At 39.2% G+C, this 18,000-nt stretch overlaps 1 protein-coding gene across 5 annotated transcripts in view; it reads left to right on the top strand.

Moving 5' to 3' along the window:
* Positions 1-18,000, top strand: part of NBEAL1 (neurobeachin like 1) — a 212,068-nt gene that overhangs the window by 96,899 nt on the left and 97,169 nt on the right. For all 5 annotated transcript variants that reach the window (XM_058439532.1, XM_032754888.2, XM_058439546.1 and 2 more), the window contains 7 exons: positions 158-256; positions 346-926; positions 2,914-3,046; positions 5,036-5,155; positions 6,073-6,376; positions 9,039-9,124; positions 15,332-15,421. In XM_058439532.1, coding sequence (XP_058295515.1) covers positions 158-256; positions 346-926; positions 2,914-3,046; positions 5,036-5,155; positions 6,073-6,376; positions 9,039-9,124; positions 15,332-15,421 — 1,413 coding nt within the window. The remainder of the gene's footprint in view (positions 1-157; positions 257-345; positions 927-2,913; positions 3,047-5,035; positions 5,156-6,072; positions 6,377-9,038; positions 9,125-15,331; positions 15,422-18,000) is intronic.

Genomic DNA, 18,000 nt, shown 5'->3' with positions numbered 1-18,000 from the left:
GACATGTGATTTAAGAAGGCAAATAGTGAATTCGTATCTTTTTCTTTATTTAATATTAAGTTAATTAGCATAAATGAGTATTATTTAATATTTTTAATATTCCAACATATTCAGTCTTTGAAAATGTACTTTGATATATTGTCTTCCCATCCCCTAGGAAGTATTTAAAGAAAGAATTGGTTATACACATATGCTTGAAGTATTAAAATCCCTGGGTCAGCCACCACTGGAATTACTTAAAGAACTTATGAATATGGTGAGTTTATAACCTTTATCAAGAGAATTTCTGTTAATATCCGTTTTGAAAATGGTAACTAACCTTTTATCTTTTATGTTGCTTTTCAGGCTGTAGAGGGTGACCACACTTCAGTTGGGATTTTGGGCATTAGTAATGTCCACCCTCTCTTGCTTCTTATCCAGTGGCTTCCAGAACTACAATCCCATGACCTGCAAATCTTCATCTCTGATTGGCTGAAAAGAATTTGTTGTATTAATAGACAGAGTCGAACTACTTGTGTCAATGCAAACATGGGGATTAGAATCATTGAAACCCTTGACTCTCATTCTTCCCTCCATCAAACTTGTGCTGAGAACTTGATTGCAATCCATGGTTCCTTGGGGAGTCAGTCAGTGAGCTCAGAAGAAATCCGTCGACTACTAAGATTGCTGAGAGTGGATGAATCTGAGTCTGGTCACCCTTATGTCACTCCCGTGACTCGAGCAATCCTGACAATGGCCCGAAAACTAAGTCTAGAGAGTGCCCTCCAGTATTTCAATTTGTCACATAGTTTGGCAGGAATTTCTGTGCCTCCCATACAGAAATGGCCAGGGTCTGCCTTTTCTTTCAGTGCTTGGTTTTGCTTAGATCAGGATCAATTGACTCTTGGCATTGCTAACAAAGGAGGGAAAAGGAAACAATTGTACAGGTATTGGTAAAAATTATGGAATATAAGTTAATACTGTCATAACAATATATGCTGTGATTCTTAAACAGGAAAACTGTTTCCAAGCATCTAGCTTTTAGATATACAGCTTATCTAAAGTCTCTTCATCCTTAAGCTTTATACAGTTTAATTATAAGTGCTTCATTGCTTTCATAGTAATAGCTGTTTATCTCAAATATTGCTGGTTAAGTTTATTTGTTTTGTTTTGTTTTGTTTTGTTTTTTTTGAGACGGAGTCTGGCTCTGTCACCCAGGCTGGCGTGCAGTGGCGCGATCTCGGCTCACTGCAAGCCCCGCCTCCTGGGTTCACGACATTCTCCTGCCTTAGCCTCCCAAGTAGTTGGGACTACAGGCACCTGCCATCACGCCCGGCTAATTTTTTGTAATTTTTTTTTTCGTAGAGACAGGGTTTCACCGTGTTAGCCAGGATGGTCTCGATCTCCTGACCTCATGATCCACCCGCCTCGGCCTCTCAAAGTGCTGGGATTACAGGCGTGAGACACCGCGCCCGGCCACAAGTTTCCTTCTTAAAAGTAGTGTAAAAGTGAAGGGAAAAAGGAGTAATAATCTTGAAAATGGGCCAGGTGTGGTGGCACGCTTGTAATCCCATCACTTCAGGAGGTAGAGGCAGGTGCATTGCTTGAGGCCAGGAGTTCAGGACCAGCCTGGGCAACATGGCAAAACCTTATCTCTACAAAAAATAAAAAAATTAGCCAGGTGTGGTGGCACACACTTGTAGTCCCAGCTACTTGGAAGGCTGAGAGGATCACTTCAGCTCAGGAAGTTGAAGCTACAGTGAGCTGTGATTGCACCACTGCACTTCAACCTGGGTGACAAAGCAAGACTGTCACACACACAGAAAAAACACCATGAAAATAAATAATGGCCAGGTGTGGTGGCTCATGCCTGTAATCCTAGTACTTTAGGTGGTTGAGGTGGGCGAATCATTTGAGGTCAGGAATTCAAGACCAGTCTGGTCAGTAGGGAGAAACACCGTCTGTACTAAAAATACCGAAATTAGCTAGGCGTGGTGGCACATGCCTGTAATCCCAGCTACTTGGGAGGCTGAGGCATAAGAATCACTTAAACCCAGGAGACAGAGAGATTGCAGTTAGCTGAGATTGCACCACTGTACTCCAGCCTGGGCGATAGAGTGAGATTCTGCTTCAAAAAAAAAGAAAAAAAAATGAGTAATGATATGAGTAATGATTTATATTCCATTGAATATGCTATAAATATATATTATATATAAATATGCTATATATTTATATGAAGGAACAGAAAACCTATGTGTATGTACATCCAGACTTTTGTAGCTACTACTTTTTAATATGCCTTGTGATTTTTTTTTTTTTTTAGACAGAGTTTTGCTCTTGTCACCCAGGCTGGAGTGCAGTGGCATGATCTCAGCTCACTGCAACCTCTACCTCCCAGGTTCAAGTGATTCTCCTGCCTCAGCCACCTAAGTAGCTGGGACTACAGGCTACTTAGCCACCATGCCTGGCTAATTTTTGTATTTTTGGTAGAGACAGGGTTTCACCACGTTGGCCAGGCTGGCCTCGAACTCCTGACCTCAGGTGATCTGCCCGCCTCAGCCTGCTGAAGTGCTGGGATTACAGGCATGAGCCACCGCGCCTGGCCTATGCCTTGTGATTTTAAAGACCTTTATTTATGCTTACTGAATCTTATTTAGAAGAATTTTAAAGATTTGAAAATTAGTGGTTTTACTTTTTTACTTTTACTAGTGGAATTCCACTTTACAAGGCTGCCTTTTATTTCCTAAACTCCTATGACCAAAATGGATTTTAAAGGGGTCTTTGAAACAAGGTTGGACTTCTGTGTGGCAATAGAATTTAAGCCACAGAATTGTTGGTAAAGATGTTCATGATGGCTTTATGGTTTTATGTACTTTAATGATGATGAAACTGAACAACCAACTTCAAAAGTTCTGATAATACGTACTTTTGTAGTTTTTTTACAGGAAGTGGCATGGGTTTTGAAGCCTTTATTACCCATTCAGGTATGTTGGTCGTGGCAGTATGCACAAAAAGAGAATATGCAACGGTTATGCTTTCTGACCACAGTTTCTTTGATTCCCTCTGGGTAAGTCTTTAGGGCATCACATTTAACTTCTAGTATGGTTAATGGTATTTTCTACCATTGTCATAAATTCAACAGCAGCCATTTTTTTGCTAAAAAATTTAAATGAGGCTGGGCGCAGTGGCATACCTGTACGTAATCCCAGCACTTCAGGAGGCCAAGGCGGGCAGATAACTTGAGCTCAAGAGTTTGGGACCATCCTGGGCAACATGGTGAAACCCGGTATCTACTGAAAAATACAAAAATTACCTGGGTATGGTGATTTGTGCCTGTGGTCCCAGCCACTTGGGAGGCTGAGTTGGGAGAATCGCTTGAGCCCAGGAAGTCAAGGCTCCAGTAAGCTGAGATGGTGCCACTGTACTCCAGCCTGGGCAACAGAGTGAGACCCTGTCTCTAAATAAATAAATAAATAAATAAATAAATAAATAAATAAATGGAATGTTAGGATGTCTTAAGGTTTTCTATAAGTAAACTTTTTTTTTTTTTTTTGAGATAGAGTCTTGCTCTTTCGCCAGGCTGGAGTACAGTGGCACAATCTCAACTCACTGCAACCTCTGCCTCCCAGGTTCAAGCAATTCTCCTGTCTCAGCCTCCCAAGTAGCTGGGACTACAGGCACATGCCACCACACCCAGCTAATTTTTGTATTTTTAGTAGAGACAGGATTTCACCATGTTGGCCAGGATGGTCTTGATCTCTTGACCTTGTAATCCGCCCATCTCTGTAAGTAAATTTAATTTTGAATTTCAATTTAAAATGAGATGGGGTGGGTGCTATAACTCACACCTGTAAACTCAACACTTTGAGATGCCAAGGTGGGAGGATTGCTTGAAGCCAGGAGTTCAAGACCAGCTTGGGGTGAGACTCTCTCTACAAAAAATTAAAAAATTAGTTGGGTGAGGTGGCACACACCTATAATCATAGCTGTTCAGGAGAATACTGGGGAGTTCAAGGCTGTAGTGAGCTGTGATTATGCCACTGCACTCAAGCCTCAGCTATAGAGCATGACCCAATTTCCTAAAAAAGATTTTTTAAAACAATGATAAAATAAAATGAGATGATAGATTGTTTTGTGGGTTTTTTTTGTTTTTTTTCTTTTGAGAAAGAGTCTCGCTCTGTTGCCAAGGCTGGAGTCCAGTGGCGCCATCTCAGGTCACTGCAACTTCTACCTCCCGAGTTCAAGCAATTTTCCTATCTCAGCCTCCTGAGTAGCTGGGATTACAGGTGCCTGCCACCACGCCCGGCTAATTTTTGTATTTTTTAGTAGAGGTGGGGTTTCACCATGTTGGCCAGGCTGGTCTCGAACTCCTGATCTGCCCACCTCCCAAAGTGCTGGGATTACAGGAGTGAGCCACTGTGCCTAGCTGATAGGTTGTTTTAAATAATGCATTTGTATTGTTTTCTAAAATATAAAATGCTTCTCATTTTTAAAAATGATTCTAAGGAATACTAAAGCTTTGGAAATGCAGAAAAGGTATTGTTACAATTGTGTATATTTTATAGAATATGCTTACGTGCTTTTGTACTACTATGGAAAAAATTGTTACTTTGAGAACATCAATTTAATTAACACTTAACTGCGTTTAATCTTTTTTTTTTTTTTTTTGAGACGGAGTCTCGCTCTGTCGCCCAGGCTGGAGTGCAGTGGCGCAATCTTGGCTCACTGCAAGCTCCGCCTCCCAGGTTCACGCCATTCTCCTGCCTCAGCCTCTCCGAGTAGCTGGGACTACAGGCGCCCGCCACGACGCCCGGCTAATTTTTTTGTGTGTTTTTAGTAGAGACAGGGTTTCACCGTGGTCTCGATCTCCTGACCTCGTGATCCGCCCACCTCGGCCTCCCAAAGTGCTGGGATTACAAGCGTGAGCCACTGTGCCCAGACTTAATCTTAATGTTCTACTATTTGTACAAATTATAGAGCAAAATTCTGAAAGCATTTGTCATTCCAAAGACATAATATAATTTTATCCTTTTAAATGCGTGTTTCACTTTATCAGCACAACATAACTATTGTCCATATGCCTGGAAAAAGGCCTTTTGGTCAGAGCTTCGTCTATATCTATGACAATGGACAACAGAAGGTTTCTGCCCCTCTCAGATTTCCTGCCATGAATGAAGTAAGTATATCCAACCTACTCTTTACAGGCCCTATTGATTGAGAATTCTTGAAATGTTTTAGTTAAGGTAGAAGGTTATGTTTATTGTAAATATGTGGCCCCAGATTTTAAAGTGTTTTCTATGTAGTAAGACTCCACACATTAATATTCAATTCTGTCAGCCTGTCATTATTAGATGAAGTCAGACAATGTGAAAAAAGGAAAACATTTAAGGAAGAAACAAAGGCTTGGAAAGAAAGACCTATAACAGGAAAGCAAAAGAAATGAATAGAGCAGATCAATCTGTCGTTTAATAAAAGCTCTCTAAGTATGTGAAATACATAAAAGAATAATATGATGGACTCTTCTAACTTGATTATAATTGAAACAATAATGAAGAAGCTTAAAACCTTCATATTTTAGTTAGGTATAAAATAGAGTTTATATATTGAAGTGGTTCTCAAAGAACACTAGAGGGCCTTTTCTGAAGATAGTAGAATAGAGTAGATTATTTCTCAAGTCCTGGGATTCAAGTAATTTCTTGTTGGTTTTCATCTCAGTGACCATTTCAGGATAGTTTGTGATTAATATTTATACATCTTAAAGAGAAAAAATAGTTTTCTCTATTTTCAAAAATAGTAAAGTTAAAAAAGTTCTTAATCATATACACTTTAAAAATTCAAAAATTACCAAAGAATATAAAATGAGTCATAAAAGTAATGCATCCAAATTCTATAGGCCAAGGTAATTTTGCTAATAATTTCCTAAGTATACACATGCATGTACACTTCATGATTTGGTAAAAATAAAACTGCTTCCACTTTTATTTTCAATTTATTTATTTGTGTAATTTTATGTACTATTTTATTGTGTAATTTTATGTTAAATATGAGGATATATGTTAATTAAAATTGTGTAATTTTTTTGTTTGTTTTTAGCCCTTTACTTCCTGTTGCATTGGTTCAGCTGGGCAAAGAACCACCACTCCTCCACCATCCCAAATCCCAGATCCACCTTTCTCTTCTCCCATTACCCCTCATCGGACATCATTTGGTGGAATTCTGTCATCAGCCTCCTGGGGAGGAACAGTTGAAAAATCAAAATTGATTACCAAATTGATATCAGCTGGAACCCAAGACAGTGAATGGGGGTGTCCCACATCTCTGGAGGGTCAGCTAGGATCTGTTATCATCTTTTATGAACCACTGCAACCTCCTCAGGTGAAGGCATTATATTTAGCAGGTAAGCATGTACAGTCATAATGCTTAAGCAAATTTAGAGTTTTTTTGTTGTCTAAATATATTCTGAAGAATATATTTCATGTGAAGAGTGTATTTGTTTTAATTGAAGCTGAAAGGGAAGAAAAAGCCCCTCCACATACCATACTTTTTGTTTTGTAGGCATCAATAAAGCAAACCTTTGGGAAATATTTCACATATCATCCATAATACTGCCTGTATTTGTCTGCTAGGGCTGTCATAGCAAAATACCACAGACTGGGTGGCTTTAGCAACAGAAATTTATTTTCTCACAGTTCTGGAAGCTAGAAGTTCAAGATGGAGGTGACATCAGGATCAGGCTCTCACTTCTATATAAGAGAGGCTTCTCTTCCTGGCTTATAAGGTGGTTGCCTTCTTGCTATGTTCTCACATGGTCTTTTCTCTGTGTGCATGTGGACGGAGAAAGAGATCCCCTGTGTCTCTCTCTTTTTTTTTTTTTTTTTTTGAGACAGAGTCTGGCTCCGTCTCCCCGGCTGGAGTGCAGTGGTGTGATCTCGGCTCACTGCAAGCTCTGCCTCCCAGGTTCACACCATTCTCCTGCTTCAGCCTCCCAAGTAGCTGGGACTACAGGTGCCTGCCACCATGCCAGGCTAATTTTTTGTATTTTTAGTAGAGATGAGGATTTAACTGTGTTAGCCAGGATGGTCTCGATCTCCTGACCTTGTGATCCGCCCACCTCGGCCTCCCAAAGTGCTGGGATTACAGGCATGAGCCACCGTGCCCAGCCTCTCCTGTGTCTCTTATTATAAGGGGTTCTCTCAGACTACGGGCCCATCCTGATGACTTCATTTAATCCCAGTTACCACTTTAAAGGCCCTATTTCCAATACAGTCACATTGGGGATTATGGCTTTAAATAGGAATTTTAGGGGGACATAGTTCAGTCCATAACACTGCCAGTACTTTTGACAGATTTTAATGAATTGATGAAACAAAATATAACCGTATCTCTAGAAGAAATTATATAACTGCTTCAAAAATCATGAGCCTTATTCCAAAACTTGTCATTTTTTCGACTGATATATTAATATACCTGAATAATTCATGAAGGTGGTAGAATTAGGGGACCTTGAATACGTTTGCAAACTGTTTTTCATTTTGTTTTGGCTTTTTGTTTTTCTTTTGGCTATGATTTTAAACATATGTACTAATAGTTATTATTGGATCCTAACTACTTTCAAAATTATATGTATATTCTAACAGGATGTTCAGGAGTTAAGCTTTTAAGAGTTATGTAACTCTGCAGAATAGCTTGTTATTTGTCTAAATATATTTTTTAGATTGCATGGGAATTTTGAGATGAATGGGATTGCCCACATTTCAGACTTTATATTAGAACCTTATCTTTTTTTTCTTTTCTTTTTTTTGTTTTTTATTTTTTGTTTTTTTGAGACAGAGCCTTGCTCTGTTGTCCAGGCTGGAGTGCAGTGGCTGATCTTGGCTCACTGTAACCTCTGTCTCCCGGGTTCAAGTGTTTCAGCCTCCCAAGTAGCTAGGATTACAGATGTGTGCCACCACACCCAGCTAATTATTTTATTTTTAGTAGAGACAAATTTCGCCATGTTCACTAGGCTGGTCTTGAACTCCTGGCTTCGAGTGATCCTCCCACCTTGGCCTCCCAAAGTGCTTGGATTACAGGCATGAGCCACTGTGCCAGGCCTAAATGATCATTTTTAATGGTTCCATATTTCCTTGGATTCAAGACATGTTATTTACTTAGGTTGTTTATAATTTCTTTCTTTGTTTTTTTTTTTTTTTTTTTTTTTTTTTTTTTTTTTTTTTTTTTTTTTAGACAGAGTTTTGCTCTTGTTGCCCAGGCTAGAGTGCAATGGCATGACCTCAGCTCACTGCAGCCTCTGCCTCCTGGGTTCAAGTGATTCTCCACCTTCCAAGTAGCTGGGATTACAGGCGTCTGCCACCATGCCCAGCTAATTTTTTAGTATTTTTAGTAGACGTGGGGTTTTTACCATGTTGGCCAGGCTGGTCTCAAACTCCTGACCTCAGGTGATCCTCCCACCTCAGCCTCCCTAAGTGCTGGAATTACAGGTGTTGAGCCACCATGACCATGCGTGGCCAGATAATAATTTTTGTTTGTTTTTGTTTCTGAGACAATATCTCACTCTGTTGCTGAGGACAGAGTGCAGTGGCACAATCTCAGATCACTGCAACCTCTGCCTCCCAGGCTTGAGTGATCCTCTCACCTCATGAGTAGCTGAGACTACAGGCACATGCCACCACCTCTGGCTAATTTTTTATATTTTTTTGTAGAAATGGTGTCTCGCCATGTTGCCCAGGCTGGTCTCAAACTCCTGAGCTCAAGTGATCCACCTGCCTCAGCCTCCCAAAGTGCTGGGATTATAGGCATGAGCCACTGTACCTGGCTGATAATAGTTTTTTAATACTATATAAAAAAATTTTCTGTAATGGAAATTGATTTATTTCCCAGTTTTTATAGGTTTTGGATAAACTGGAATATGGAAACAAAGTAAATTTTAGCTTAATGGGTTTCAGCTGTGTTGTTTGAGTAGCTTGAAACAGCTTAATTTTAAATTTTATTCTGATAACACAGAACCAAGGAGACCATATATATTCAATGGTGTGTATATGTGTGTAAATAATTTTCAGGTCCAAATTGTTTAAGCCCTTGGAAGTGTCAAGAGTCTGACATGGCCGACCTGCCTGGTAACATCCTTCTTTACTACACAGCAAAGGTCAGAGTAAATTTGTGAACTGTCCATCTAGTTATAACTATGTTGTGAACTGCAGTTCCTTTTCTATTCCTTTTGGCGTTTCATTGGGTAATTAAAAGGAGGGGTTTGAATTGCCATCAAAATAATCATGAATTTTCAAAGGAAGGTGAGAAGCAGTAAAAATTAAGGTATACCTCCTCCACGAGGGTCCAAATATTATCATTATGTCATCCTTGTGGTACTAATGGCAATAGTTACAGTTGGAAGTTGTACCGATGAACTGACTTCAGTAAGTGAAATTGTTTGTATTTGTATTCTCATAGTTTACTAGAAGGAGAGATGAAACAGAATTGTGCTCAGTTTTTTAAATGTGATATAGCCAAAAATTAAAAAAAAAGAAAGAAAGAGAAAAAAAATGTTCACTTCAAAAGGAGAAAATGGACGGAAGGCACAGTGGCTCACACGTGTAATCCCAGCGCTTTGGGATGCCCAGGTGGATCGTTTGAGGCCAGGAGTTCCAGACTAGCCTAAGCAACATAGCGAGAACCCTGTCTCTATAAAACGTATGAAAAATGCAAAAAAAAAAAAAAAAAATAGCCAGGCTTAGTGGCACGTGCCTGTAGTCCCAGCTACTTGGGAGGCAAAGCCGGGAAGATCCTTGAGCCCAGGAGTTTGAGGGTGCAGTGACCTGTGATTGCGCCATTGCACTCCAGCCTAGGCAACAAAGCAAGACCCTGTCTCAAAAAAAAAAAAAAAAGGGCCCAGCACAGTGGCTGTGGCTCATGCCTGTAATACCAGCACTTTAGGAGGCTGAGGTGGGCGGATCACCTGAGGTCAGGAGTTTGAGACCAACTTGGCCAACAATAGTGAAACCTGTCTCTACTAAAAATACAAAAAATTAGCTGGGCATGGTGGCAGGTGCCTGTAGTCCCAACTACTTAGGAGGGTGAGGCACGAGAATTGATGGAACCCGGGAGTCAGAGATTGCAGTCAGCTGAGATCGCCCCACTGCTCTCCAGCCTGGGTGACAGACTGAGACTCCATCTCCAAAAAAAAAAAAACACCAAAAAGAAAGTAATAAATTATTATCATGCACCAGCTGGCTAAACTAGAAAAAGATATACAAAAATGTATAATCTCGGCCGGGCACAGTGGCTCACGCTTTAATCCTGGCATTTTGGGAGGCTGAGGCGGGCGGATCATGAGGTCAGGAGATCGAGACCATCCTGGCTAACATGGTGAAACCCCGTCTCTATAAAAATACAAAAAATTAGCCGGGCGTGGTGGCGGGCGCCTGTAGTCCCAGCTACTCGGGAGGCTGAGGCAGGAAAATGGCACAAACCCGGGAGGCAGAGCTTGCAGTGAGCCAAGATTGTGCCACTGCACTCCAGCCTGGGCAACAGAGCGAGACTCCGACTCAAAAAAAAAAAAAAAAATGTATAATCTCACAAAACCAAAACATATTCTGAGTCCATGTAACGTTGAGTATAGTGGAAGCAATTAATATTTTTGCTGTTCTTTTTTTCCTCCCAGTTCTTTTGTTTCTCCCAGTTCTTTTGTCTTTTTTTCCTCAGTCCTTGCTGACCTCAGTTGCTTTTATTAGATAAGTAAAAGGAAAAAGGACTTTTTTCTACTCCACCAGCCCACACCGTTTTTTTGGAGACAGGTTCTCAGTCTGTTACCCAGGTTGGAATGCAGTGGTGGGATCATGGCTCACTGTGGTCTTGAACTCCTGAGCTTAAGTAGTCCTCCCACCTTCAGCCTCCTGAGTAGCTAGGACTACAGGCATGTGCCACCATGCTGAGCTTTTTTTTTTTTTTTTTTTTGTATTTTTTATAGAGACACAGGGTCTTACTCTATTGCCCAGGCTAGTCTTGAACTCCTGGGTTCAAGCAGTTCTTCCACCTCAGCTTCCCAAAGTGTTGGGATTACAGGAATGAGCCACCGTGTCTGGCCTTACTTTTAAATATTTCTTTTTGTATCTGGCCTAATAAAATTTGCTTATTAGTTTTATTTTCTCCCTTCTTTTTGCTGTGATACATTTCAAACCTAGAGAGGAGTCAAAAGAATGGTAAAGTGATATCCTATATACTCTTCACCTAAATTAACCAATTACTAATGTTTTACTGTATTTGCTGACTTTGTCTCAAATCATTTGTGAAAACAAATTGACATAGCTATCAAGACACTTCATCCCTGAATATCTCTACATAATCATCTACCTACCTAAGAAAATGGCCCATAATTCATCTAATATATACTCTGTATTCAAATTTTTCCAAAAATATTTGTATAGCCTTTTAGAAATGAATCCTGGGTCCAGTCAAAGTTTATGCATTGCATTGGTTATAATGTCTCTTGAGTCTTATATTTTTGTTTGCTTTGTATAACTTCTTTTCCCAAAGATACATGCTTGTTTAATATATCTTATGTTATTTCTTGGCAAGAATTATATCTTACACCTATTTTCATTCTCCGCTGTATAGCATAGATAGCTAAGAAATAATTGCATATAATCCAAACAATATATTTAGTGGCAAGTTCTGGATGTGTGACAGCCAACTTTTTTTTTTTTTGAGACTGAGTCTCGCTCTCTCACCCAGGCTAGAGTGCAGTGGCACAATCTTGGCTCACTGCAGCCTCTGCCTCCCAGGTTCAAGTGATTCTCTTGCCTCAGCCTCCCGAGTAGCTGGGATTAGAGGCACGTACCACCACGCCTGGCTAATTTTTGCATTTTGGTAGATGGGGTTTCACCGTGTTGGCCAGGCTGGTCTTGAACTCTTGACCTCAAGTGATCCGCCCACCTCAGTCTCCCAAAGTGCTGGGATTACAGGCATGAGCCACCGCACCAGGCCTGACTGGTCTTTTTGACATTATAGTCATCATATTCTTTTTACAAAGTAACTTTGAATTTGTTAACATTAAGGTTGGATTTTTTTTTTTTTTAACCATTGAAAGTAAAAAATTCTATACTACCAAAAAAATAGCTATTGTCTTGTTTTTCCCCAAGAAACTTAATATGACTATTGATAAATACAATAAAACAGATTACTGAAGGAATGTTTCTGCAAAATGTTGCTATGTCGTGAGACAGGGACTCTATAGTTAAATAAATTTGGGGGACTGTTGGATTCTATTTTTTTTTTTTTTTAAAGACAGGGTCTCACTCCCATTACCTAGGTGGCTGTGCAGTGGTGCAGTCACGGCTCGTTGCAGCCTTATCCTCCTGGGCTCAAGCAATAGTCCCACCCCATTTTTTGATTTTTTGTAGAGACAAGGTCTCACTATGTTGCCTAGGCTGGTGTTGAACTCCTGGGCTCAAGTGGTTCACCCACCTAGGCCTTGCAAAGTGCTAAGATTACAGGCGTGAGCCACTGCATACAGCCTGTTGCTTTTTTTTTTTTTTTTTTTTGAGACAGAGTCTCGCTCTGTTGCCAGGCTGGAGTGCAGTGGCGTGATCTTGGCTCACTGCAACCTCTGCTTCCTGGGTTCAAGTGATTCTCCTGCTTCAGCCTCCTGAGTAGCTGGGATTACAGGCATGTGCCACCACACCTGGCTAATTTTTTGTATTTTTAGTAAAGACGAGGTTTCACCATGTTGGTCAGGCTAGTCTCGAACTCCTGACCTCAAGTGATCTGCCCACCTTGGCCTCCCAAAGTGCTGGGATTACAGGTATGAGCCACCGTGCCCGGCCCTGTTGCATTCTTTATATCCCTCTTGGAGGTTAGTGATACATTCTTTAAATTCTGCTATAAAGAAACCAGTTTACTTTTGTTTTGTCCTACTGTTTCACCAGGTATTTGAGCATAGAGCATATTTTGTTATTATAACTTAGTTATTAACAAATGCTAGTTTGGGAAAAGCTGCTCCAGAGGATTTTTAAAATAGTCAACAGTTTTTTATTTTTTGTACTCATTTGTAGGAGGTATTTAGTCATCCATTTGCTTAAAACTTATTGAATGTCTTCTTAGTGCCAAGAATTATGCTATACCCTTAGGATACAAAGATAAATAAATTAAAGTCTCTGTCTGTAAGAAGCTTACAATCTAAAGTAAAATAATTTTTTTAAAAATGAGTTCAACATAACTTTATGAGCATTTATTTTTCTTTTTAGCTACCATTTATGGGGTGTTAACAATATGTTAAGCGCTATGCTAAGTGCTTCATGTGTATTGTTTCACTTAATCTTCACAAAAGCCCTGAGAGGTATATGGTATTATCTGTTATCTTTTCTAAGCTTTAGTTTTCTGAAGCTCAGTAAGATAAGTAACTTGCTTAGACTCATAATTCTAGTGAATCCTGGAGTTAGAACCCAGCCTGTTTAATTTATATCCTTAACTAATATACAATATTTCTTTGTTGGAATAATGTACAAAATAATAGTGAGGGTACAAATGAGGAGTGGTTTGTTATTCCAGGAAGCTAGAAAATCATAAAGAAGATGGTATCATTTGTGTTTTAAAAGACAAAGTTGAGCAGGGATGCATGGTAAATATCACCTAAAAAGGCATAGACTGTAAAACTGGGTTCTACATGTATTTGGGTATAGGACACTGAGCAAGAGGAGATGAGACTAGAGAGCAAGGTCACATTATAGCAAACCTTCTATGTCAGAGTAAATAATAGGCAATGGATAGAATTTTTAGCAGAAAAGTAATGTTATCAGGTTCGCATTTTACAAATGGTCTTAAGCTGCAGTGTGAAAGTTGGGTTGGAGGAATGGATTCTAGAGGCAGTCATACCATTAGGAGATATTCTGTTAAAACAGGTTATAGATATGGTTTTTAGTTACAGACTAAAGTAGCGACTGGAGAAAGACATGTCTGTCTCTGAGATGGTTAATGTTTAAGTATTTGTTTTATTAAAGCAATTTTTCTCAATTGTTTAAGAGAAAAGCAGTAGCTACATCATGTGCGCTAAAATTTGTAGGTTTACTTTCTTTTGGAATGGGGATTAGATTAGATTCAAGGATGCTTCATTACCTGAAAATTCAGATTGAATATGAAGTTAACATGCCTTTACGAATGGAGGTTAGCAAATAACTTTGTTTCTAAAGTTACAGACTAAGCTCTTACTCTGAATGCAGCCAGAATTGTCTGGCAACAACATGAGGGAAAATGGTATCTTATGCCTGTAATTGTATTTTTATATCATGATTTTTTTTTTGGTTCTGTGGTTTATCTCTCATTTTAATCACACGTTTTATGTGTATGTTGAAATTGTGCCTAGGGAAGTGCTAATGGAAATAAAACATTGAATTTTTTTAAAGCCAAAAATCTATTTTCATATATTTGTTTAAAAGAGAAAAATTTAAAAACTGTGACTGGCGAGGCTGGGTGCAGTGGCTCATGCCTGTAATCCCAGCACTTTGGGAGGCCGAGGTGGGTGGATCACTTGAGGTCAGGAGTTCGAGACCAGCCTGACCAACATGGTGAAACCCCATCTCTACTAAAAATACAAATTAAGCCAGATGTGGTGGCACACACCTGTAATCTCAGCTACTCGGGAGGCTGAGGCAGGAGAATTGGTTGAATCTGGGAGGCAGAGGTTGCAGTGAGCCAAGATCACACCACTACACTCTAGCCTGGGCGACAAGAGTGAGACTCTGTCTCCAAAAAAAAAAAAAAAACAACACTGTGGCTGGTGAACAAGTTCTAGCTATAGCTCATCTATCAGATGACAAGTAGCAGTGACCTGCTTTTCTAAATGGGTGCTTTAGAATCTGATTCCTGATTCTTTCTTTTTTATTTTTATTTATTTTTATTTTTATTTATTTTTTGAGACAGGGTCTCACTCTGTCACTGAGGCTGGAGTGCAGTGGCACCGTGTCGGCTCACTGCAACCTCCGTCTCCTGGGTTCAAGCAATTCTCCTCCCTCAGCCTCCCGAGTAGCTGGGATTACAGGTGCCCACCACCACACCGGCTGGTTTTTATATTTTTAGTAGAGATGGGATTTTACCATGTTGGCCAGGCCGGTTTCGAACTCCTAACCTCAGGTGATCCACCTGCCTCAGCCTCCCAAAGTGCTGGGATTACAGGCATGAGCCACCACGCCCGGCCTTGATTCTTTCTTTTAAAAGAGAACAGCAATACTAAAATTCATATTATGGGCATCTTATCTTTGACTATCCTATATTCCTTTTTGTATTATGGTGAAATGTTCTACATGTGGTTAAATTTATGTTTTGTTCTAATTGGTTGTTTGCCATATTTTTCTTTTATTCTTAGGCCTGTAAAAATTCAATCTGTCTTGATTTATCTACTAATTGTTTGCATGGAAGATTAACAGGAAACGAAGTAGTGAACTGGGACATTAAGGTAAATTAATAGTAAATGTTGGGCAACATCTTACATAAGTTTACTGATACTCTTATTAAAGATTTTGTTTTTAAAGCACTGCCAGGTTGATCTGAATAATAGATCTCAGTTAAAATGTTATGCAAACATACAATTTGAAGGATAAACAAATGCAAAGTTAAATGACTAACGTAGTTGAATGACTTTGGTTTGAAATGTAGTTACCTTTGTGCGCAGCAGGTCCTTGGATAATGTCGTTCATTATAAAGTTAGTGAGAAAAAAATTGATTCTTGGCAGGGGCAACTGTCTGTGTGGAGTTTGAATGTTTTTGCCATGTCTGTATGGGTTCTCAAATCTTATTTTCCTTTTTCATTGGCCTCATATTTATGTCACAGCTGGAACTTTGCTTCCATCTAGGGGCTTCTGCTTACTTTCCAAGACCAAACTGCTCTTATGGGTATCCCTAGCACTTTATTATTTCACTTACCATGGCAAATAGTAACTGCTTGGTTAATGCTCTAGTAGTCCAAAAGAACTTTGAAGGAAGGGTCACTGCTTTTTTTTTAACCAGTTCCTGGTACAAGGTTATGCAACAAATAAGTGTTGAGTGAGTGATTAAATTAGTAAAGGTTGTTTAGGGTGAGAGAGGCTTAATTCTTAAATATAGTGTTTCCTTAAATGATATTTTAAATAGAAGTTATAACCTAAGTTAAAGAAATATAAAAGATAATTATAAGAGGACTTGCTGGTAAATCAGGGAAATAAGAGATAATTATAAGAGGACTTGCCGGTAAATCAGGAAAAAAAAAATTTTCCAATCAGTTAACACCAACCAAATACATTTATTATTTCAGTGAAACAGAAATCATTAAGATAATTTCACCTATGTAGAAATTTATCTATCAATTAGTGTTAATTTCATGTTATTCATGGTATATAAAGCATTTTTCTTCTCCTTAATTTTGGTATAAGAACACTTGTTCTTTTTCTTTTCTTTTTTCTTTTTTTTTTTTTGAGGCAGAGCTTTGCTGTCTCCCAGGCTGGAGTGCAGTGGATCTCGGCTCACTGCAACCTCTGCCTCCCAGGTTCAAGTGATTCTCCTGCCCCAGCAAGTAGCTGGGATTATACACAACTGCCACCACGCCCAGCTAATTTTTATATTTTTTAATGGAGATAGGGTCTCACCATGTTGGACAGGCTGGTCTCGGACTCCTGACCTCAGTTGATCCGCCCACCTTGGCCTCTCAAAGTGCTGGGATTACAGGCGTGAGCCACCATGCCCGGCCAGAACACTTTTTTAATCTGTTACCATAGTAAGATTTATGACATGATTGACACTTCATAAGTTAACTTTTGCTTTACTTGTAAGACTGGTTTTACAAAGCTGATTCCATGTGGTATTTTATATATAGAAATCTGTTTATATGTGCCATACATACCTGAAAATCAAAGCCTTTTTTTGTGGCCTGAGTTACAGCTATGTGGATTATTAACTAGTTAGACTTTTGGCTAATGTGGAAATCAAAAAGCAGCAGATTATCAAGAGAAAGACGTATTTTTATACTGTAGCCAAATCAAAGACCAAAAAAGTTAATTGACAACTGGTAAAATAATATTTGCCTTCCAAAAAGTTAATTTACTTATTTATACAAAGAGCTCTTCAAAACTGGTATGACAAACAGTCAAAACAAAGTAGAAGATATGGGGCCAGGCACAATGGTTCACACCTGTAATCCCAGTACTTTGGAAGGCCATGGCGGGCAAATTACTTGAGCTCAAGAGTTTGAGACTAGCCTGGGCAACATGGCAAAACTTTGTCTGTACAAAAAATGCACTCGTTAGCTGGGTGTGGTGGCACATGCCTGTAGTCTCAGCTACTTGGGAGGCTGAGGTGAGAGGATCACTTGAGCCTGGGAGGTCGAGACTGCAGTGAGCTGTGATCAGTCCAGTGCACTCCAGCTGAGTGACAGAGCGAAACCCTGTCTCAAAAACAAGCAAGAGAAGCCCAACGAAGTAGCAGATATGTAGGATGAACAAATCCAGAGATCTAATGTAACACATGATGACTATAGTTAATAAAATTACATTTTATTAGGGAATTTTGTTAAATAAGTAGATTTTAGCTGCTCTTGTCACAAAGTAACTATGTGAAATGATAGAAATGTTCATCTGCTTCACTATATATAGTAACGATTTTATTATCTATGTGTATGCTACAACATGTTGTAAACCTGAAATATACGCAATAAAATTTATTTCTAAGAAAGCAAGCAAAGAATATGAAGAGGTTGTTTGAAGACTTATGTTATGTCCACATGGCAATTCAGAACACTTTAATAATAATAAGAGCAAACCTTGTATGGTATCAACTGTATGTCAGAGACTGCACTTTTTATATATTAGCTTACTTAATCCTTGCAATACTTTATGAAGTGGGTGTTACTATTATCCTCATTTTACAGACAAACTGAAGCCAGTGATATTAGTAACTTATCAAAAGATATAGAAAATATTTTATTAAGCTACCCAAAAATATCCAAAACTTTGAACTTTGGCTGAAATACCCTCTCTACCTTTTTGTTAACTAAAAGTCGAGGAG

The sequence above is a fragment of the Hylobates moloch genome, unplaced genomic scaffold (genome assembly GCF_009828535.3).
Source record: "Hylobates moloch isolate HMO894 unplaced genomic scaffold, HMol_V3 SCAFFOLD_1, whole genome shotgun sequence".
Taxonomy (NCBI): domain Eukaryota; kingdom Metazoa; phylum Chordata; class Mammalia; order Primates; family Hylobatidae; genus Hylobates; species Hylobates moloch.
The sequence above is the reverse complement of the archived record's forward strand: the minus strand, read 5'-3'. Positions and strand labels throughout refer to the sequence as shown.